Below are 22737 nucleotides of genomic sequence, written 5' to 3' on the forward strand. Positions count from 1 at the left end.
TATGTTACAAAACACCCTGTCTTTTCCTCTATTTCTTGCTTTTCATTCTTTTTTTGATTCGTTTTTTTTGAGCAAGCAAAAATAATAAAGACCCCCTTTCATTTTCCTTATAAAACTTCAGCTTCTGAGAAGCCTCATGGACTAAAATACCTGCAATAAGAAAGCTGAACCCCTCCATGGTAAATTAAAAGTTTCCATCTGTGCGTGTATTTTTTGTGTATGTGAGGCATGTATGAGAAAGCATGTGTGCAAGAAGGATTGTGTATGTATAATCTATAAATTTGTGCATGAGTATGCCGGAGTGAGTGTATGTGTATGTATGTGTGTGTCTGCAAAAGTGTGTACGTGTGTGTATAGCTGAGTGCGTGTGAGAATGTGAGTACACGTATGTGTATGTGTGTGTAGATGAGTGTGTGCATGTACATAAGTGTAAGAATGAGTGAAAGTGTAACTATGTGTGAGAGAAAGCGAGGTAGAGAGAATGTGTTTGTACCTAAGTGTGAGTGTTTGTGATTGTGAAGCCAGCAAACCCCAGCTATGTAAAAGGTAGGCGTGGAATGTCTCAGAAACAGTTTGCAGCGGGGGATTGGCTCCCGGTGCCGCACGTGGTTTCACAGCTGATTTCCTGTGGCAATGTTTATGTCAGTTTCCCGAAGCGATCGGTGAACATGAAACCCTAAAGGAGAGAGGAAAACACTGGCTCCAAGCGGAGATGGCCGAGTCCAACGCAATCCCAGTGCAAGATGAGAACAACTGTCCCATTAAAGTGGACCACGACCGCAGAAGGAGACAGTTCCAAGTCCGGTTGAACGGTAAGCAGCAAAGATCCTCTCAGTGTCTCTCACCTTTGTTTTCAACCAAAGGGAGATTATGCTCCTTAAAAGGGCAAACGCCTTCTCCGACAAACATCCTTCTTTCCACCCCCAATCTCCGCAAGGCAACAAAAAAAAAATCCAGCGTAGGAAACATAAAGTCATTTTGTACTTAAAAAATGTTATACACCTTATTTGTTTTTACCAAGCTATTTATAACCCCACGGGCCGATATGTTAACCCTTTATTTGCTCCTGTTGTTTCCTATTTTGACTCCTGCCTGCAACTCGTCATAATTATATTTCCCGCAGAAAGGGAGTCGTTCCCAAATTTAATTTGGTTTATCCTACAATTCGGTGCAAAAATGTGATCTGTACACCGTGCCTTTTAAATGGACTTCCCTCTTGGCCTGTGCGAACTGCATTGTCAAGTTATATAAAGTTTAAGCTGCACGCCCTGCTGAGAGCCTGGCTCTGAACTGAACGTGATCTTCTGGGGTAGTAGTGGGGGATGTGAGGGGAACTTGCTTAGGAGGAAGCTGAATTATGTAGGGCATTGTGGATATGCAGACAGTCCTCATCCCAGGGGACTCCTATTGGGGTACAACTACAAGGAGGATGCCTGCTCTCCAGTACCTCAATCAAGTGGCCAGTTGGAAGCACTGCATCTGTAGAAGCTGGGCAGATTGTGGGGTGGGGGTGGGGAGCTTCATTGCTGCTGCCCTCATCCAATTGGTACCCTTCCAGCAAGGGGCTCATTGGATAGTCGTCGGATACAGGGACCTTGGATGATTTTGCACCTCATCGGCCAGTCCTGCCCCAGTCCTTGGAGTGCTGAGGCCATTCTTAACACCTCCCCTGCCACAACTCTGATCAGCAGCAGCTCGTTCATCAGCTTCTGCCCCAAGGCGCTGCATGGGAGCCTAATGAGGCAAAAATTGACACTGAGCGAAAGGAGATATTAGCATAGGTGACTAAAAGCTTGATTTAAAGAGTTTTAAAGGAAGTGAGAGAGGCAGACAGCTTTAAGGAGGGAATTCCAGAGTTTAGGAACAAGACGGCTGAAGGCACAGCTGCCAATGGTGCTGCAAAGGGATTGAGGGAATGCACCAGAATTAGAGGAATGCAGAGTTCTTGAAATGTTGTAGGGCTGGTGGAGGTTACTGAGATAAGGAGGAGTGAGGCCTTGGAGGGGATTTGAACATGAGGATGAAAACTCTAAAATTCAAGTTTTGGAGGAATGTGAACCAATGCAGGTCAGTGAGCACAGGGGTGGTGGATGAGCTGGATTTGGGCAGGTGAAGATATTATGGGCAGCGTTTTGGTTCAGCTGAAGTTTATGGAGGGTGGAAGATGAGAAACTGATCAGAAGAACATTGGAGTAGTTGAGTCTGGAAGTCATGGATGAGGGTTTCAGCAGATGATGGGCTGGAGGCAGTGGGGGAGATGGGTGATGATACAGAGGCGGACATAAGCAGCCTTTGTGATGGAGAGGATATAGTGCTGAGCTAAAATAGGATGCAAAGGTTTGTATCAGGCTGGTTCTGTTTTAAATAGCTCAGTATCACAAACAAAAGTCACTGCACTTGAAAGCATTTCATGATGTTTGAGGTGTTTTTGAGCCATTTCTGAGAGACATGATGAGTCTTTATATAAGTGCAAGTTATTCCTTTGAAAATACAATTGGCAGCACATTTGACCACGGAGTCAACAGCTCCTCCATGTTGGATGCACATGGGCAGCAAACTCCATGTAATTGTTGCATGGTGATATCCATTGTAAGGATTACTGACTGCGGCTACTGGAGGTTCTGGGGGTAAGCATTCAGAGTGATTAGGTGTGGAATTCACACCTGCATTACTCAGCATAGCAAGATCCCAATCTCCATCCTGCCAACAAATGTCCAGAGATGCTTTACCACAGGGTGAGAAAAGGGATCCATGCTGATTCACTTCTGGTGGTCATTACAGGAGGAGCCTGGCAACCCACTCGGTCAGGATATGATCCCCCTCTGTCAAAATTAAATCATTGTTCAGCTGCCCATTGGTATAGCATAGAATTCGTGTGGAACTGAACTACTGCGGGACAAAATAGTCAGCCAGGGTTCCTGGTCCTGCTCACCATCCTTGATTCTGACTGGGAATAGAAAGAAAAAGGAAGACTTGCATCTCTGTAGCACCTTTCACAACCTCAGGATGTCCCAAAGTGCTTTATAACCAATGAAGTACTTTGAAATATGATCACTGTTGTAATGTAGGGAAATGTGGCAGCCAATTTGCACACAGCAAGCTACCACAAACAGTAAGCAATGTGACAGTGACCAAATAATCTGTACTTTAGTGATGTTGGTTGAGGAATAAATGTTAACTTGAACAACAAGGAGAACTCCCCTGCTCTTCTTTGCACACAAGAGAGGGCTCACGCAGTCTCAGTTTAATGTCTCAACCAAAGGATAGCATCTCCAATAATGCAGTACTCCACTGGATTGTCAACCTAGGTTTTGTTGCTAAAGTCTCTGGAAAGCATCTTGAACCCAAAATCTCCCCAAAAAGCTGTTGAGGCTGGAGGTCAATTGAAAATTTCAAAACTGCGATTGATAGATTTTTGCAAGACAATGATAGTAAAGAATTCAGAACCAAAACAGATAAATGGAGTTAAAGTAAAAAATCAACACGATCTAACTGAATAGCGGAACAGACTCGAGGGGCTGTACCTATGAGAGTGCGAGCCAAGGCTGACCCTGGTGGAGTAGCAACATGTGAACCATTATCTGGAGAGGATCTGGTTTACCTGTAAGGTGTCCATACCTTGGTCGAATCACCTCATTTTGACCTGATAGGCTATGGTTCCAGGGGTAAAGGCACCCCTGGTTGATACCTCAACTGAGCAAGATTGCCAATGCTCCAGAACTGCCCAGAAATAAAGATTAATCTCCTGGATGCTGCTGCTTCCACCCCCCAGAGAAAAATCAAGGGATGTTGGGGGAAAAGAGAAAGAAGTGTGTTTTTTTTTTCATTTTCTTTAAACATTTTGTTTTATTAGTTATAAAAATATTGGAGATGGAGGGAAAGCTGTTTGATTGGAGCGGGGCTGTTGGAGGTGGGAGGTGAAGTGATAAAATCTCCAGGGATACATCCAACCAGAGTTGGCAACCCCACACCCAAGTGCCCTTCTCTCTGTGAAGGGGCTTGGACAGACGCAGTTGAAAGAATATTTGATCACAAGGGCGGTGAGGGTGGAGTTTGAACATGGCAGCTGACCCAATCCTGTCCTTGCCTCACGTCTACATATCCATACTTGGGAGAAGGGGGTTAAGAATGCAACAGATGTCCGGTGCGGCTAGTGCTCTCCAGGCCATCCCTTGCATCAGAGAGTGAACTGTGAGGATCAGTCCGCAGGCCTCAGCCTGCACTGCAAGACCAGGCTCCTCTCAATGCCTCTCCAGTAGGCTGTACAGGACCAGGAACATGCATCATGTTGGGGGGAGGGGAGAGGTAATTGCAGACACCAATTCCTGACCGCAATGAAGGCCAACTTGCTCTTGCACAACACTCACCGTCTGGATTTGGGTTGCCAACCCTGCAGAATTGGCCGAGAGTCTCCAGGTATTGAAGTTTAATCTCCTGTCCAGGACACTGCTGCAAGCCAACACCAGGGGGAAAAAACCATAGGGACTTTAAAAAAGTACATTTCATTTTCTTTGAATACTTCTGTTTATCAGTTATAGACATATTGGAGATATTTGACTGATGGTCAAGAATCACCCAATCAGATAATAAAGACTCTATTCACTTTCTAGTTGGCCATGGGAAGGCAGGGTACTGCAGGGATGGTCATGTTCAGCAACCAATGGTGGGAGAATGGGGGTAGGGCAGAAGGAAGCAGAAGATCATGTGATAACATTTCCTGGAATACATTCGACCTGAGTTGGCAATGCTGGTCAAAGTATCTTAGGAATTTAACAGATGTGACTTTCTTACATGTCTCTCTAAAGTCAAAACATTGCAGAAAACCCTCTTCAAATCTTGTCTTGCCATGGTCAGAAAATGACATTTAAAAACTTTTGCCATTCCCATCCGTGGTGTTTTGTATGGAAAAATGTTCAAGCCTTACCTAAAGGCCTCGTTTTCGAATTAGTTCAAAATATCTGTCTCGATGTTTGCTATTTCAGAGACAGTCAAATGGACTGCTCTCTAATCAATGTTAATTACAGCAAGCACAAAAACTGAAAAACAAGAGCAGCAATAAGACCTGCTGTCAATAATGAGGAAGATTTTACCAGCGAGATATTTTAGATTGAGAAACCTCGGCTGAAGCATTCTCACTTCTGAGTCAGAAGGTCAAGAGTTCAAGTCCCACTCCCAGAACTTCAGCATGTAATCCAGGCTGATGCTCCAATGCAGTATTGAGGGAGTGTTGCACTTAGAGGTGCTGAACTTTGTATGAGGTGTTAAACTGAGTGTCTGCTGTCTAAGGTTGTTGTTCTAGCTGTACTCCCAAAGGACCATAGGCATCTTTCCCCATGAGAGAGGGACAGTTGGTGATGTATCGCTTAAGGGTCACCACTCCTCAAGCAAGGGGCAAGGCGAGGAGGCAGGCCTCCATGAACTAACACAGCTGGCACAGGAATTGAACCCGTGCCGTTAGCGTCATTCTACAGCACACTCTAGCCATCTAAGCTAACTGACCCCCGCTCTCTTAGGTAAGTGTAGATGAACCCACATCACTATTTTGCAGAAAAGCAGGGGAGTTCTCCTGTTGTCTTGGCCAATATTTATCCTTCAACCATATCACCAAAAACAGATTATCTGGTCATTTAACTCATTGCGGTTATTGGGGCCTTGCTGTGTGAAAACTGGCTGCCGTGTTTCCTACATTACTATAGTGAGTACACTTCAAAATGTACTTTATTGGCTGTAAAGCACTTTGCGATGTCCTGATTTCATGAAAGATGTTATATACATGCAAGTTTTTTTCTTTCATTCTTTGAAAGGCCAAAACCCACAATGCAAAATAACAGCAGCAGTATTGAAAGCATTAGGAGAGATTAGAAATGAACAAACTAGCAGTGGGGTGATGGTAGGCATGAGCTTTCAGCTTGCAGGAAGAAGGGCAGACAGAAGGAGGTGAGGAATTTCTCTGTTTTGAGGTTTTAATCGTTAGGTGGTTTACAAAGATTCTATTAATAATGAGTGAGTAAATCATTAAGGGTTCCAATTGGTCAGATGCAGAGCTGCAGATTGCCTTCTCATCCTCATAGTGGTGGCAATGGTGCATTGAGAAAATCATTAAAAAATGGTGCAAGTGGTTCTGTGACGCTAAAGTTAGCAATTGCATTTTAGCCTGACTTTCAAAATGAAAGAAGTCACTTTGCTGCATCAGTGTGCACCTTCCTGATAGGGAACAGAGTGCAGCTGTTCAAGCCCCGCAACAGAGGTTATCAAAACATTGAATTCTGATTGAAAGAAAGAAAAAGACTTGCATTTCTACAGTGCATTTCATAACCTCAGGACGTTTCTAAGCACTTTACAGCCAATGAAATACTTATTGAAGTGTAGACACTGTTGTGATGTAGAAAAAGCAACAGCCAATTTGCCAGCAGCAAGATCCCACATACAAGAATATGATAACCAAATAATTATTTTTTTGGTTAAGGGATGCTAGTTCCCTAGGGAGAATTCTTCTGCTATTCTTCAAAATAGTGCAATGGGATCTTATACGTCCACCTGAGAGAGCAAATGGGGCCTCGGTTTAATATCGCATCTGAAAGACAGCACCTGGCACTGCACTGGCAGTGTCAGCCTGGATTATGTGCCCAAGTATCTGGAGTGAGACTTGAACCCACAACCTAGTAACACGAGAGGCCAGAGAACTACCAACAGAGCCACAGTTGGCACGCAAGTGCATTGCTAATGCAGGGTCATTGGGTATTGATTGTGGGTGGGAACTCTGGCTGATTTCTCCCACTCCCCCTCCAACTCTTGGGGCACTGAGGCAGATTGTAGCATCTCCACTATTAACCACCAGCCAACTAAATCAACACAAATTGGAGACCAAAGCTAGGACCTTGCTAATGTGCAGTTTAGTAACTGATCCTGAGTTTATTTCCGCACCAGGGAAGCCTTCCACAGACTGTTTTAATGGTTAGATTTTTCTGACTTTCTATCCTGTGTGTGTGCATATATAAAACATATAAAATGACCTGCAGCAGCTTCAGTCCAAAGTGTGCCTAAAAATTGGCAGGTTTTTGTGCCCAGCTTGAATATATTGAACGGAAAGATTGTTTTCCAATTGAGACTGCCAGAAGTTTTACACACAAGTGAAATCTGAGGTTCACCACATATTTGGATTTCTTCCACAGTACTAAAGAATAGATTGTTAAACAGCTGGCTATGGAGCTAGAGAGCTACTGGCCAGAAAGTAAAGAGAATCTGTACCATTAGCACACCTACAGATGGCAGCTGGATCTTCGTTGCCCCTTCCCCTTCCCTGTCCCCAGCATCTATAGAGGGTTGCCAGTTCTCTGCACTCTCTCACTGAAACCACCCACTTTTACATCAGAGATATAGTGCTGACCATTCCATCCCCGTGTATGTAATAATAACCTCATCATTTATTTTTTAAAAAAGTCTCTGAGCGACCAGCATTAACAACCAACTAGAACTTGTCATCTCCAATGTTTTAGTTTCTGCAGTGAGCTCATTGATATCATCAGGGAATATTGCTGGATTAAATGCCAATGTGGATGTGGCAGGGAAGAACTGAGAGAAAAAAAATGAATAACTTGCATTTATACAGCACCTTTCAGGACCTCGAGACATCCCAAAAGTTTAATCTTTAAGTGTAGTCACTGTTTTAAGTAGAATTTCAGCAAAAATATGCTCTTCCAAAGCTATTCCCAGACCTGTGACCTCCACCACCTAGAAGGACAAGAGCAACAGGTACATGGGAACACCACCACCTGCAAGTTCCCCTCCAAGTCACACATCATCCCAACCTAGACATTGTTCACTGTTCTTTCATGTTGAAACCACACCTGGAGTACTGTGTATAATTTTGGTCTCCTTACCTAAGAAGGATATACTTGTCTTAGAGGGCTTGCAGTGATGGTTCACTAAACTGATTCCTGGGGTGAGGGGATTGTCCTACAAAGAGAGATTCCCTAGAATTTAGATGAATGAGAGGTGATCTCATTACATGATAAAATTCTTAAGGTGCTTGGTAGGATTGATGCTGGGAGGAGATTTCCCCTGACTGAGGAGTATAGAACTAGGGGTCGCAGTCTCAGAATATGGGGTCGGCCATTTAGGACTGAAATAAGCAGAAGTTTCTTCACTCAAAGGATTAGAATTCTCTAACTCAGAAAACTGTGGATGCTCAGCTGCTGAGTATATTCAAGACTGAGATCGATAGATTTTTGGATACTAAGGGAATCAAGGGATACTGGGACAGTATGGGAAGATGACATTGAGGTAGAAGATTAGCCATGATCTTATTGAATGTTGGAACAGGCTCAAAAGGTCAAATGACCTACTCCTGCTCCTATTTTTTATGTTCCTGTGTTCTTATGGTCTTACAACAGTGACTACATTTCAATAGTTTGTCATCAGCTGCAAAGTGCTTTGGGATATCCTGAGGTCGTGAAAGGTACTATGTAAATGCAAGTCTGTCTTTTTCTCGCTGGGTCAAAATCCTGGAACTCTTAGCCTAACAGCACTGTGAAAGCTCTTTAACCACACAGGCTGCAGCAGTTCATGAAGAAGGCCCACCACCACCATCTTCCCAAGGGCAGCAAGGGATGGGCAGTGCTGTCCTTCCTAGCAATGCCAACATCCTGAGAATGCATGTTAATAAAATGATCATACTGTGTCCACCTGAACTTTGAAAAACACCCAGAGGTACATTTGTAGATTATTGTTCTTCGAAACCTGGGCTGTGTCTGTGTAACACTAGAGAACTGGTAGTTCCAGCTCTGACACTGGTGTTGGGAGTGGTATCCGTTGGTGGTTTAAGAATGAAACAGGAGAAGCATCTTCTTGCAAAATTAATTGAACTATGCAAAGTGCATATTTCATCCAATAGTGCAAGTGGCATCAACACATTAGTATTGCTGATCATTTTCCAATCCACCTTGTTTCCTGTTTTCTAGGTTCACACGAACGGGCAGTGCTTTTATACGAGTACGTGGGAAAGAAAACAATTGATCTGCAGCACACAGAGGTTCCCGATGCCTATAGAGGAAGAGGAATAGCAAAACTTATGGCGAAGGTACACGTATGTTGGTGAACTGGCAGCATCGTGCCCGAGGCTTGTTTTGCGACTTTACACACTTGTTGCAGAGATTGGCTCAATATGAACACCTATGTAAATCTCTGAAGGTGGCGGGACGCTGATTATACTGTTGAAAAGGCATACGGGATCCTTGGAGTTTATAAATTGAGACAAAAGCAAGGAAGTTATGGTAGAATTTTACAAATCACTGGTTATGACCTCAGCTGGAGTATTCTGTCCACTTCTGGGTACCACACTTTAGGAAGGATGTCAAAGCCTTGGAGAGGGTGGGGAGAAGATTTACTAGGATGGTACCAGGGAATAGGAACTTCAGTTTTGTGGAGAGACTGGAGACACTGGGATTGTTCTCCTTGGAGCAGAGAAAATTAAAGGGAGAATTAATAAAGTTTTTCAGAATTATAAAAGGTTTTGATCAGAGTAGATGGTAAGAAACCTTTTCTACTGGCAGGGGGTCAGTAACCATTGGACACAGATTTCAGATAATTGGCAAAAGAGGGGAAATGAATGGTATGCAGCAAATTGTTATGATGTGGAATGCACTGTCTGAATGGGGTGGTGGGAACAAATTCAGTAGTAACTTTGAAATGGGAATTGGATCGATACTTCAAAAGCAAAAATTTGCAGGGCTATGGGTAACGAGCAGGGTAATGGGACTGATTGGATAACTCAGAGAGCCAACACAGTCATGATGGGACGAATAAACTCTTTCTGTGCTGTACAATTCTATGACACCTGGTTTCTCCTCAATGCTAATTTTTAAGGTAACTGGATCCCATCCAAAAAAAGGGGAAAGCATCCGTCTCGCAGTTAGATCATGGGAAATAGCAGGAGAAGTGAGGTGAACTGAAGGCAGCTTCTACAGATCTCTGAGTAAAGGTGACCTATTCTCGAAGTATTAAGATAAAAAACATTGGTTCTGTTCTTGTTGTCATGACTGTAGTGATCATTGTAATTGGCTAGTTGAGGCCTCCTGTTGATTGGTGGCAGCATGGTTGCTAAGGTAACCCTTGTTGTTCTGTAGGATTTTCTGTAGCACATGGCTTAAAGCAAAACATCTGTTGGAGGGTGTTGTGAATTGGCTGTCTGAGGATCTGAAATAGTTCCATGAAAATTGTATCTCACTGCCTGAGCAGTCAGCCTAAGGCATAAATTTTGTTCTGTTGGAATCACGTAGTCATCCTGTTTTTTCTTAAAGGCAGTTTTCCTCAAACCAGGAAGTTTATCGACACATCATTAAGCCGAAGTTAACTGGGAAGGGGCAGCTCAGCTGTCTTTTTTTTAAACTCCTGATTTACTCAGGCTTGGCCATAATATATCCCTTAACCAACATCACTAAAACAGATTACCTGGTCATTATCACATCGCTGCTTGTGGGAGCTTGCTGTGCGAAAATTGGCTGGAAAAATTCCCTACATTACAACAGGGACTACACTTCAAAAGCACTTCATTGGCTGTAAAGCATTTTGGGATGTATTGAGGTCAGGAAAGGCACTGTGTAAATGCATGTTCTTTTGTCACCTTGAGTGCCACTTTACCAAGAAGAATTGCTTTGCTTCATCCTGTTCGTAATGTTAATAAGATTCATTCCAACCCAATTAAAATCATTCCAGTGTGTGGGACCAGTAGTGTTCCTGTTGCCACATTCTATTGAATAATTGCACATATTAATGCTCATGTTTTGGGATTGACAAGTAAGTTTCAATCAATGTGACCATTTACACTAAGCCATGAAGGTTCCATTATTAGCAAGGGTAGCCACTCGCATGGAAGTCATGCTGGGGAAAGTCAATTAACCTTGAATTAATTATTGGGGGAGGAGAAATATTTACTGAGATGCCATTGAACACTATGCATCAGGACTGGGAAATGGGCACAGAATGCATCTCCTACTCCAGCTGTGGATCTGTGGGCAGCACTCTCGCCTCTGAGACAGAAGGTTGTGGGTTCAAGCTCCACTCCAGAGACTTGAGCATAATATCTAGGCTGACAGTCCAGCGCAGTACAAGATGCAGTGCTCCACTGTTGGCGATGCCATCTTTCAGCTGAGATGTTAAACTGAATCTCTCAAAGGTAAGGGGGGTGGTTACTTTGGAAATAGTATCGAGGCAAAATTATTTCAGCTATAGTGTGATCCTGATGTTCAAAGGGGCTTCAACTATCTTAGGAAAGACTCTGTTGCAGGATTATTTGCCTTCTGCCCCTTTGCCAGTTCTTTATTTAGAAAGAAAGAATTTGTCTGTATGTAGCACCTTATCATCACATTTCACAATGCTTCACAAGCAATAAATTACTTTGGAAGTGTGAAAGCTAAGTAGGCAAACACAGCAGCCAACTGTACACAGCAAGTTTCCACAAACAGCAACTGAGATCAGTGCCCAGTTAATCTTGTTAATGGCAATGACTGAGGGAGGAATGTTAGTCAGCACAGTAGGGGAATTGCCCCACCTGACAGTGAACAGTGCCACAAGATCCTTTACATTCACCTGTGCAAGCAAACAGGGGCTCGGTTTAACATGCTACCTAAAAGATGGCACCTTCCACAGTGAATCACTCCAACAGTACTGCACTGAATACCTCCTGTTGTCTTATACATCAACACCACCCCCCCACCCCCAACCACCTCCTTTGCCCCACTATTAGCAGCTTTGCCTTCAACCATCTAGGCCCTAAGCTGTAGAAATCCCTTCCCAAACCGTTCCGCTTCTCTACCTCCTTTAAGGCACTCCTTAAAACCTACCTCTTAGACCAAGCTTTTGATCGCCTGTCCTAATATCTCCCTACGTAATGCTCCTGTGAAGTGCCTTGGGATGTTTACCACAGTAAAGGCACTATATAAATGCAAGTTGTTGTTGTTGCTGTCATCAGTAACCCACTTCCTACCTGTCTAGTCCAGAGCATTGGAATATGAAGATCACCCACTCCCAGCTAGTGTAATACATCTTGAGTTAAAACAAGGTGAATCGGTAAGAAAAAGAAAAAGTAATTCTTGGCAACAGTGGACAAAGGAAAACATTTAGCAATGATTTGGAAAGAGTGGGGAAAAAGCCAAAACAAAATAAGCCCTACCAATGACTGTGAAGCTCTCAAATGGTTAAACTTGGCTTGGGATGGATAGCTGAAATTGGGAGCTTGTTTGTTGCACATTTGTGGAATTCCTTGGAAGTTTTGCAAAACCCATGCCAATGTTGTGCTGGTATTCAGGCCTGGGCTGTATTCAGCAGGCAGACGTAAAACACATGGATTTATGTAATGGCAGTGGTCCAGAAACCTGGTCTATGAAATAAATGCCCTTTATTAACAACAATCAACTGGTGTGTGTGTGTGTGGGAGAAAGAGAGACAGAGGAGGTTGAGGAAGATGATCTACAGCTCTCATTAATAGACTGACATGTTGTCTACTCAGTATTTAAGACTCACTCCTTAAAGGGGTATTGCTGTGTAGAGTGAGGTGTGAAGAATGGTTACGATCCTACCAATTGTTTCTTTTACATTTATTATTTCATAGAATCATACAGGAGGATGCCATTCAGCTTATCTGTGCAATTAATCCAATTAGTCCAGCCCCCCTGCACTTTCCCATAGCCCAGCACATTTTCTCCTCTGCGAGTATTGTCCAGTTCTCTTTCGAAAGTTATTGAACCTGCTTCCACTGCCTTTTCAGGCACTGCATCCCAGATCATCATAATTCACTGCAAAATAGTGATATGGGGAAGGTTTCATTTATTTTTCTTCAAGGATGAATGAAAGAATTGCATTTATATAGAGCTTTTCACGACCTCAGGACGTTCCAAAGCACTTTACAGCCAATGAAGTACTTCTTGAAGTGTAGTTATTGCTTTAATACAGGAGAAACAGCAGCCAAATTGTTCACAGCAAGCTCCTCCAAATGGCGATGAGGTAATAATCAGATAGTCTGTTTTCAGTAATGTAGGTTGAGGGAGTTCCCAGAACAGTGGACAAAACTCCCCTGCTCTTCTTCGAAATAGTGTCACAGGATCTTATAGGTCAACATAAGGTGCCCTGCTTTAATGTCTCACCTGAAAGAAATGCCTCTGGCAATGTAGCACTCCCTCAGTACTGCACTGGACTGTCAGCCTGGCTATTGTGCTCAGGTCTCTGGAATGGGGTTTGAACACACAACCTTGGTACTCAGAGGTGAGTGTTCCGCACTGAGCCACAGCTTCACTAGATTGTGAAACAGGTCCGCTAGGGCTGGGTATAGGCCGAGAGGCACTTAATGAGATTCTCAACCGATGTCTGTGCAGCCAGATCAGCACCTTTTAAAGATCAGGAGGGAGCAAATGGAAGAGGCAGGAATGAATAAAATCTGACTATCCCCAGAAGCTCAAAGAGTGGGATATTGATGTCAATCCTTTCTGGTGTAGATAGGCTTGTAATTAATGAACCCAGTAGTGCTGAAATTGTTCCAATCGGACAGCTGATCCCTGTCATTTGATATCTTTTCCGGGGACATGAAACCACAAGAGCTGATGGGTAAAACTAGGTCGCATTTGTCCTGTAGGAAAATTCCAGTAACTTAACCAGTTTCTTATGGATTAACTTGGACCCTTCATTAATATTCAAAAATTGAGTTATTTGAATTCATTGAGTATTTAAGGACTGTATAGTCCTTCAGAATCTGAATTCCATTAAGGAGCATCCTTGTTAATTTTCTAGTGATGGATATTATGCAGTAGAATTGGGGAAAGTGAAAGAACACAAGAATATTGATGGATTTCCTGCACAACCTAAAAGTGACTGGATCTAGAGTTACCCCTTCACAGCTCACTAAAAGTAGCAATGCAGGTTAACAAAGCCTTAAAAAAGTGTAAACAAAGCTCTGGGGTTCACTTCTAGAGAAAAAGAGGCCAGGATTTTCAAACACCCTTCAAGACGACATTGATGCAAGCACACTTTGAAAATAGGGCTCCTGGATAGCCTGTCAGGGTTCCAATGCCTCATGGATACGCTGCTATTTTCAAAGCAAGGGGGTGGTGGGGGGAGCCGGGAACCCCCTCACCTCCAATTAACTGCCTGTTAAGCTCCTTGAGGAGCTTGTTAATGGGCCGGGGGGGCCCAGAAGGCAATTTGAAATCGCAGATCGGCGAACCTGAACAATCTGGTGCACAGCTCGGGTGCAATGTGGGAAGCCATCAAGTCATGTTAATGGTGAAGAAAATGCGTTGGCAAAAAGGGTTCTTGTGTCAGAGCGGATGTAGAACCTTCTCGTTGGCCATTTGGTCACTTCTGTATACCCTGAGGCTGCTGGCCCTCTGATCTCTTGCCTCCTGTATTTTGCAAGGCAGTGGCAAGCCCAGTCTGCCTTTGAGGATTGCACTCAGCAGTCAGTTCCCATCTCCTGGCAGTGCTTGTGCCACTAACTGGGCACCGAGCTCACCTACAGCCCAATTAGGTAATCTACATTTGCAGATAGCGAGTGAGATCGGGACCCAGAAATGATCTGGGTGTTGTGTTCCCGACGCACATTGAAAATCAAGCCCAGAATTGAAAGACAGGAAAATTATGTTAAACTTGTATAGATCCTTGGTTAGGCCACACTTGAAGAACAGCGCACTGTTCTGGTCTCCATATTACAAAAAGGATGTACAGACTCTGGAGGAGATGCAAAAAAGATTTACATGAATGATACCGGAGTGAGAGGTAATAATTATCGGGAAAGGCTGAACAGTCTGAGGCCCTTTTCTCTAGAAAAGGGAAGGCTGAGAGGTGATCTGATAGCGGCCTTTAAGATTATGAAGAGGTTTGATAAAGTAGACATAGAGAAGATTTTTCCACTTGTGGGGGAGACCAAAACTAGAGGCCATAAATATAAGATAGTCACTAATAAATCCAATGAAGAATTCAAGACGTACTTCTTTACTCTGAGAGTGGTTAGAATGTGGAAGTTGCTTCCAGGGAGTAGTTGAGGTGAATAGCATAGATACATTTAAAGGGAAGCTAGATAAGCACATGAGGAATAAACCCCCGTCCGTGCTGGTGCGTTGGCTACTTACGAATCAGACCCACTCTTTAATTATTAACAAGTCCGACTTGTGTTTATTGAGCTATGTGATCTTATGCCACACATTAGCTTGTGATCCATAATCCAATGTATCCCTTTACACAATAACAGTTTCCATCTTTTATTTTCTCTTTTCTGTCTCTGTTAGTGCTGATAGATCAGCTGTTTTAGAAACAACGATGTCTCTGTCATACAAATGCAGTTGGCTGGTGATTGTGATGATATTATGATTATGCTGTACTGTCGGAGGTGCTGTCACACAGATGACACATTAAACCGAGGCCCTGCTGCCCTCTCGGGTGGAGGTAAAAGATTCCACAGCACCATTCCGAAGAACAGCAGGGGAGTTTTCCCTGGTGTCCGGGCAAAATTTATCCCTTAATCAACATCACTTTAAAAAAATGATCAAGTCTGTGGGAGCTTCCTGTGCTCAAATTGGCTGCTCTGTTTCCTACATTACAACAGTGACTATACTTCCAAAGTACTTCATTGGCTGTAAATTGCTTTGGGACATCTGCAAGTTTGTGAAAGACACTATATAAATGCAAGGCTTTCTTTTATTCAAATATTTATGACAAGTTTGTTCATTAATTTTTTTCTTTCCTCTTCTTCCGTTTACTCTCTCTGTTTCTTTTGCGCCGTGTTCCCAGCCCGTTTCACCAGCTGTGCTCTTTCTACCTAGGCCGCCCTGGACTTTGTGGTTGAGGAGGATCTCCGAGCTCACCTGACCTGCTGGTACCTCCAGAAGTATATCAAAGAGAACCCACTGCCGCACTACGTGGAGCGAATACAACAGCGAGCACCCACGGATTTCCACCTGCGCTAGGATCAGTGGAGGTTCTGGCCACAGTGATCACTGTTACATACTTGATTTTTCTTTTCTTTTTTGAGGGGGCAGTGGTGGGGTGGTCATATTAAATATCTGCGTGCAATTTAAAATGCACAAATATATCCAGGGGCGGGAAGGGGAGCAAATAATAGTTTCTAATTGTGTAAGGTTAGTGTGTTTACTGTGCAGAATGTGCTCCTTTTAGCATCTGATGGACTTTTGACTTCACACACATTGGAATTTCTTCCACAGTGAGACCTCTGAATAATCAGCCCCTCTCCGATGACTCAGGAAGTATTTACAAGACAGGATACTACCCAGTTACAGGTTCAATATGATGGATTAGACAAAGGGATTATCCTTTGCACACCTTGTCCAGCATAATGCTAAATGCTTAGTTTTGTCATTTTTTTAATGCATATTTCCCCCCAAGATTCATTTTCATCCGGCCACCCTTTTTAATGCAAAAATTGAGACCAAGTTAAGAGGGTCAAGGGTCAGATTGGAGGACGCCACCAAGGTTATAAAACAGTAGCGGCAGGGGGGAAGTTAGGGGATATTAAGCTTGGGTTTTAAAAGCTTGTGAGATGTAGGAGGAGGGGAAGGCTGAGGGAACTGAGGAAGAGATTGGATGAATCGAGGGAGTTGAAGAGGGAAGTGAAGCTGAGGGAGGTATTGAGCACCATAGCTTAGAGGAATGACCTTTATAAAATGCCTCAAAGGCAAATTCTATCACCGGCCTGCAACAAGCCCAAGAAATTAGACAACTCTACAAAACACTTCAACCACATTTTAAAGAAAGATAATTTAAAAAAAACTTGGTACAGCCAACAGAGCGTGAGGACCAATCAGCTATTTTTCATTGGGTTGAACAGTGCAGGAAGATTGGCAAAAGTTTGGCATGTCCCTTTCTCACTTCTTACCATTGGCCTTGCTGAGTATCTGGTGTTAGCCACCCCTCAAAGCTGTGAGAAAAATGATAGCTGAAAGTGGTTGGAGCAATAGATTAATCTGTGAAGTAGCCTTGTGGAGAGCAAGAGAGAGCATTTGAGCAGAGTTAGAATAGGGCAATCATAGGAAGATGGGTGTCTCTCTCAACCCCAACCTATCTCTCAGCTACAGTGAAATCAAATGCTAGCATTCAGGGCGCAACCGAGGTGTGAGATTGGACTTACATAAGATGAGTACAAAACAACTTATCCATTTATGGTGCATCTTTTAATGTAGAAAAGGTGCTTTGCAGAGGCACATCAGACGTCCGTTCCAGACTGAAGGTTTTATTGTTACACTTAGTGGAACGTTCTGATTAAAATGGGACACTTAAAGAAAGAACTTGCTTTTACAAAGCCCCTTTCGATACCTCACAACTTCCCAAGTTGCTTCACAGCCAATGAAGTACTTTTTGAAGTGCAGTCATTTGTACATTGCCAATTTGCACACGGCAAACTCCCTCAAACAGCTGCAAGATAAATTACCAGATCTCTTTTATTTTGCGATGTTGGGTGAGGGATAAGTAGACACCGGGGAGTATGTCGCAAAATTTCTCTCGGGGCTTCTGCCAATCTTCTACCTAAGCGTCAGTCATGACTCAGTGGGTAGCAATGATGCCCCAGAGTCAGGAGGTCATGGCTTCAAGCCCCAGGCCAGAGACTTGAGCACATATGCTAGGCTGACACTCCACTGCAGTACTGAGGTAGCCTTACACTGTCGGAGGTGTCTTTTGTTTGAGACATTCGACCGGGGTCCCATCTGCCCTCTCAGGTGGGTGTAAAAGATTCCACAATACCATTGGAAGCAGAGCAGGGACGCTCCCCCTCGTGTCCTGAGTTAATATTTATCTCTCAACCAGAATCATGAAAAACAGATTATCTGATCATTATCTCATTGCTGTTTGTGGGAGCTTGCTGTGCACAAATTGGGTGCTGTGTTTCCTATATTACAACAGTGACTACACTTCAAGAGTACTTAATTGGCTGTAAAGCACTTTGGGAAGTCCTGAGGTTGAGGAAGCTGTAGTAGAAATGCAAAGCTTTCTTTTATTCAAACATTTGTGGCTTTGAATGCACGCTTCTTTCTGATGTCAGGACAATGCTGAGGTCTTCCTGTGTCACTGGATTTTTTACTTTCCTGCTTGACTGCAACTTGTTATCCAAAGGAAGCTGGATCACTGCTGTGAACTGAAACAGCTCCTCATTAGCCAAACCCTGTCAGCCTAATGAAGGGAGAGTTTAATTGAGGCTGTTCTGAATTAGCAGGTTGTCCAAAAACTCCTCCTGGAGAGACTTTTAGTTAATGAGAGTCTCCGACCAGCAACACTTATCTTAAAAAGAAATGGAACCATCAAAAAGATTGTGGATTAGCATAATTCTCATCCTGGCTTTCACTGTTAAAATTGTTTAATTAATTGGCATCACAGGGGGAACTGGTCAGGAACAATGAGTAGACCTCACCTTCCTAGGGGACCAGACCCTTGTAAAAACAAGAGCATGGGATATATTAACAATGAACTTGTTAAACCACTCATATGAAATGTCATTGATCTCTAGTTTAATGAAGACGATAGCACCCAAACGCCACCCGCCAAAAAAATGGGTTAACTCCTTATGATTAAATTAGTGGATGGCAAAGCAATGTTCATTAATCTTTCAACCCAGTAATGACATCTGCAATGTGGTCTAATTCATTCTCCCCACCCTTATAATATACCGGTGAAAAAAACGTCAATCATTAATTGAATGCAACTCCTCAATCCTTTTACGTGGAGCTTCTCGATGGCACGAAAGTGACTTCGCTGGGTCATGAGATCGCTGAAGAGATTTCTTTGAAGAAGTTTCGAAAGTTCCAGTTTCCCCTTTTAGGCTGGAGTTAGTCTAGGAGCTCATTTTAATTGATGGGACCAAGTGTGATGCTGGTTTTACATCTTGTCCGGTGTTATTCATTGTTGAAGTTGCTGTACAACAGTATCAGGCAGGATGTAAATCTGATGTTCCACCTGATCCGACTGGTTTCCCACTGGGAAAGTTGGGTTAAAATTACCCCGCATATAAACCTCAGTAGAGGTGACCCTTGGATCTCCTGACTCGACCCCTTGTTATTGGGTTGCCTAAAGATTGAACAGTGCCACAGGAAGAAGGAGAACTTGCTCACGAGACAAGAGCAAGCAACTTACCAGCCTAACTGCAACCACACTTGCATCCCAACCAGGCCCAGATTCCTCCCTTTCAGTGTGTTGCAGGTCTGGTGATGTGGGAATGGGGCCTGAAGCTCAATTTTAAGCAATTTGTGTCACTGAACTGTTCAAAAGAACTCCCTTGAGTATAGAAGATTAGGGGCAATTGAGGTGATTAAGATAATACAAGGAATTGATAGGGTAGATGGAGAGAAACAATTTCCTCTGGCAGAGGAGTCCAGAACAAGGGGGCACAATCTTAAATTTAGAGCAAGGCCATTAGGGTTGTGGAAATATGGAACTCTACTCCCTCCCCATACCCGTTGAGGTTGGGAGGTCAATTATAAAATTTCAAAATTGTGATTCATAAATTCTGTTAGGTAATGGCCTAAAGAATTAAAGAACTAAGGCAGGCAGATGGAGTTAAGATGCAGATATTCGTGGTCTAAGTGAATGGTGTAACAGGCCCGAGGGGATGAATGGCCTATTCCTGTTCCTAAAGATTACACTCCAACCTCAACCCCAGCTGCCCACCTTAAAGAATTATTGTCTCTCTCTCTCTCTGGCCTTGTACTCTGTGGTAATGCTGTGTAACATTCTCTGTGGAGATGGACTTGCTCTCCTGTTTGATACTTTCATTTCAATGTAAACTTTTCTGAGTTATATTTCATACCTTTTATGTATCTTTAAGCACAGAATTCAATTATTTAGTCTTTAGTTTTACAGAGAAAGCAATAAATTTCTAGCAAACAGCATCAGATGGAAGTTGTCCTGGAGTTTAATTGATGTTTTTGATTGTGTTTGTCACCTGAAGCACTGCACTGTTTTATACTGGACTTGAGTAGAGTTACGTTGGAAATAAGACTTGCATTTGTATAGCACCTTTTGTGTCCTCAGGATTTCTCACAGTGCTTTACAGCCAATGGAATACCTTTTGACGTTAGTCACTGTTGAGATGCAGGAAACACAGCAGGCAATTTGCACACAGCAAGCTCCCACAACCTGCATGCGATAATCTGTTTGAGTGACGTTGGTTGAGGAATGAAGACAGGACAGAACACCAGGGAAAACTTAGTTGCTCTGTTTCGAAATAGTGTCACGGGATCTTTTACATCCACCTGAAAAGGCAGACATTTATTTAATATCTCATCCGAAAGATGGCACCTCTGACAGTGCAGCACTCCCTGGGTACTGCACTGAAATGTCAGCTTGTGCTCACATCTCTAGAGTCTCACAACCTTGTGACTCAGAGGCGAGACTGCTACCCACTGCGGCAGGGCTGACAGATTCGGAAGTGGCAAACCCTTGTGAATCATGTGGAGTGGTTGCATGTGAGGTTACCAGGAAGGGTGAGTTGAGGCCAACACAACGGGATTTATCAAAGAAGGAGGCAGATATTGTAATGTGAGGGCAGTGGATGAGGTTAAATGGGTATGAAGTGCCTTTTTGTATGCAAACCTATCTTCCAACACTTTATACGTACAATGTTTGTGAAGATGATACTGGTCTAGCATCCCATAGGATGTGTTTTGGTTGGAGATGGGTTGGGATACACTGTGACATAATGGTATTGGTACATAACTGGCAAACCAGAGGTTGTGAGTTCAAATCCCCCAGTGCAAGGTGTAAAATTTAATTCAGTAGATCTACTTTAAAAAAAATTCCAGAGGGGAAATGCCAAAAATCAACTGGTTCACTAATGCTGTTCAGGAAAAGGAATTAGTTTATTGCTACCTGTTAGACCCTACAGATGGCTCCAGTCCCATCCTATCTTCTGAAATGGCACCGCATACCACCAATTGTAAAATAACCATCAGCACACGGACTGCAGCAACTCAGGAAAGCTCAATACCACCTTCTCAGAGCAACTAGAAACAGGCAGGAAATGCTGCCTGTGCCACCAATACCCACAAGCTGAGAACAAATCATTTGATAATGTCTGTCATGTGTAAGCATACAGGGGCAGGGATACTGAGACAAATGGCAGAATTTTGGACCCAGTGCCTACAGAGTTACCTCGATCCTGCCCTTGCTCACGTACTGGCCAGTGTGTGCCTCTGCCTGAGCAGCTTTTTGACTCATTGCCCTCTAACACACTGATGTTAAATGGCCCCAGCTCCATGACTGGCTGCCCGGTGGGGTGCCACCCCTTACTAGAGGATGGGGTCACGACCCTTCGCCGTCCCCATGCCTGAGAACAAACATCACTTACAGCTGTTAATTATCTGATTTGCATGATCAAGTGCTGAGCCACTGCCAGCATCCAGGTCCCAACGCCTTGTTCAATAATCGATGGGAGGCGGGACCTCGTCGGAGAGTAGGTATGTCACACCTATTTTGGTTTTGTGCCTGGTTCACCACCTGTACCGCATCTTCCAGGGACCAAATATCCAGCCCAAGGTTTTTGGGTTGTATCCACATCTGCACAATCAATGTTCGCACACTTTACTGATTCTGAATGTTCCACTTAACCTGCACTATCAAATTATTTTCCTGTTACTTTTTAGTTTCCTTTCCCCTCCCATGCACTGTTTCCTTGATTAAGCCTAAGACAGGGCGATGTGCTTATTGGGTAGTTGCGATTTATGATTATGGAGCAAATAAGATGGAAATGGAAGTTGCTATAAATCATGTTTATTTCAGATGTTAACCTTTTGTTTACCAACAACAACTTGGATTCATATAGTGCCCTTAATGTAATAAAACTTTCCAAGGTGCTTCACTGGAGTGTGATCAGATAAAAATTGGCACTAAGACAATGAAGGAGATATCAGAAGGTGAGCAAAAGCTTGATCAAAGAGGTATGTTTTAAGGAGCGCATTAATGGAGGAGAGGGGGAGAGGTTTAGGGAGGGAATTGTAGAACTTGGAGTCTAGACAGCTGACGGCATGGCCGCCGATGGTGGAAAGATGAAAATCAAGGGCACATAAGAGGCTAGAGATGGAGGAGCACAGAGATCTCAGAGGGTTGTCGGCAGTGTTCTCTCCAAGTTGTGCAGCTGCACAGCAACCTGGAAGTTCCCATGCAGGCCACACACCAGTCAGTCCCTCTAAGTTACCATGCATGTGCAGCCTCATGAAATAATTTAAAGGACCCATGCACTGTAAGGAATCACATGCTCCCAAACAATTAGAGGGTACATTGGTTGTAAGGTGGAAGAGATTACAGAAATAGGGAAAGGTGAGGCCAAGGAGGGATTTGAAAACAAGGAAGAAAATGTTCATATCAAGGTGTTGCCAGATAGGAGCCAATGTAGGTCAGTGAGTATAGGGGATGATGGGTGAATGGGACTAGGTGCAAGTTAGGATATGAGCAGCAGAGTTTTGAATGAGCTCAGGTTTACAGAGGGTACAAGGTGGGAGGTCAGCCAAAAATACCATCATTTTAACGTATAATCAATATTGGATCGTTTTGCACTGTGTTGACACATCCTGCTCTGGTCAAGACCAAGAAAATGTCACCTCCTCTTTGGGAAGCCTGAATATCAGCCACACTTCGGCCGACTGAAATTCTGGTGTCCCAGTCAAGATTACAGCACAGCAGCTGTGTAGCGACCAGGCTGCACCTGAGATACCTTCTGCTTCTGTAGTTATTAACCTTGGACCAGCAGATAAA

General features: G+C 43.5%; 1 protein-coding gene across 1 annotated transcript; it reads left to right on the plus strand.

Annotated features, from left to right (window-relative positions):
• Positions 1-618: 618 nt before the first annotated feature.
• natd1 (protein NATD1) lies at positions 619-19968 on the plus strand. The gene is made up of 3 exons (XM_068055866.1): positions 619-812; positions 8961-9079; positions 15807-19968. The coding sequence occupies exons 1-3, from the start codon at positions 713-715 to the stop codon at positions 15948-15950; spliced, it is 363 nt and encodes a 120-aa protein (XP_067911967.1). The 5' UTR covers positions 619-712; the 3' UTR covers positions 15951-19968.
• The last annotated feature ends 2769 nt before the right edge of the window (positions 19969-22737 follow it).

The sequence above is a fragment of the Heterodontus francisci genome, chromosome 24 (assembly GCF_036365525.1).
Source record: "Heterodontus francisci isolate sHetFra1 chromosome 24, sHetFra1.hap1, whole genome shotgun sequence".
Taxonomy (NCBI): domain Eukaryota; kingdom Metazoa; phylum Chordata; class Chondrichthyes; order Heterodontiformes; family Heterodontidae; genus Heterodontus; species Heterodontus francisci.

Coding starts and splice junctions, on each gene's coding strand:
- natd1 (XM_068055866.1), top strand. CDS start 713: ATGGCCGAGTCCAACGCAATCCCAGTGCAAGATGAGAACAACTGTCCC. Junction 813..8,960: donor GTTCCAAGTCCGGTTGAACG/GTAAGCAGCAAA, acceptor CCTGTTTTCTAG/GTTCACACGAACGGGCAGTG. Junction 9,080..15,806: donor TAGCAAAACTTATGGCGAAG/GTACACGTATGT, acceptor CTTTCTACCTAG/GCCGCCCTGGACTTTGTGGT.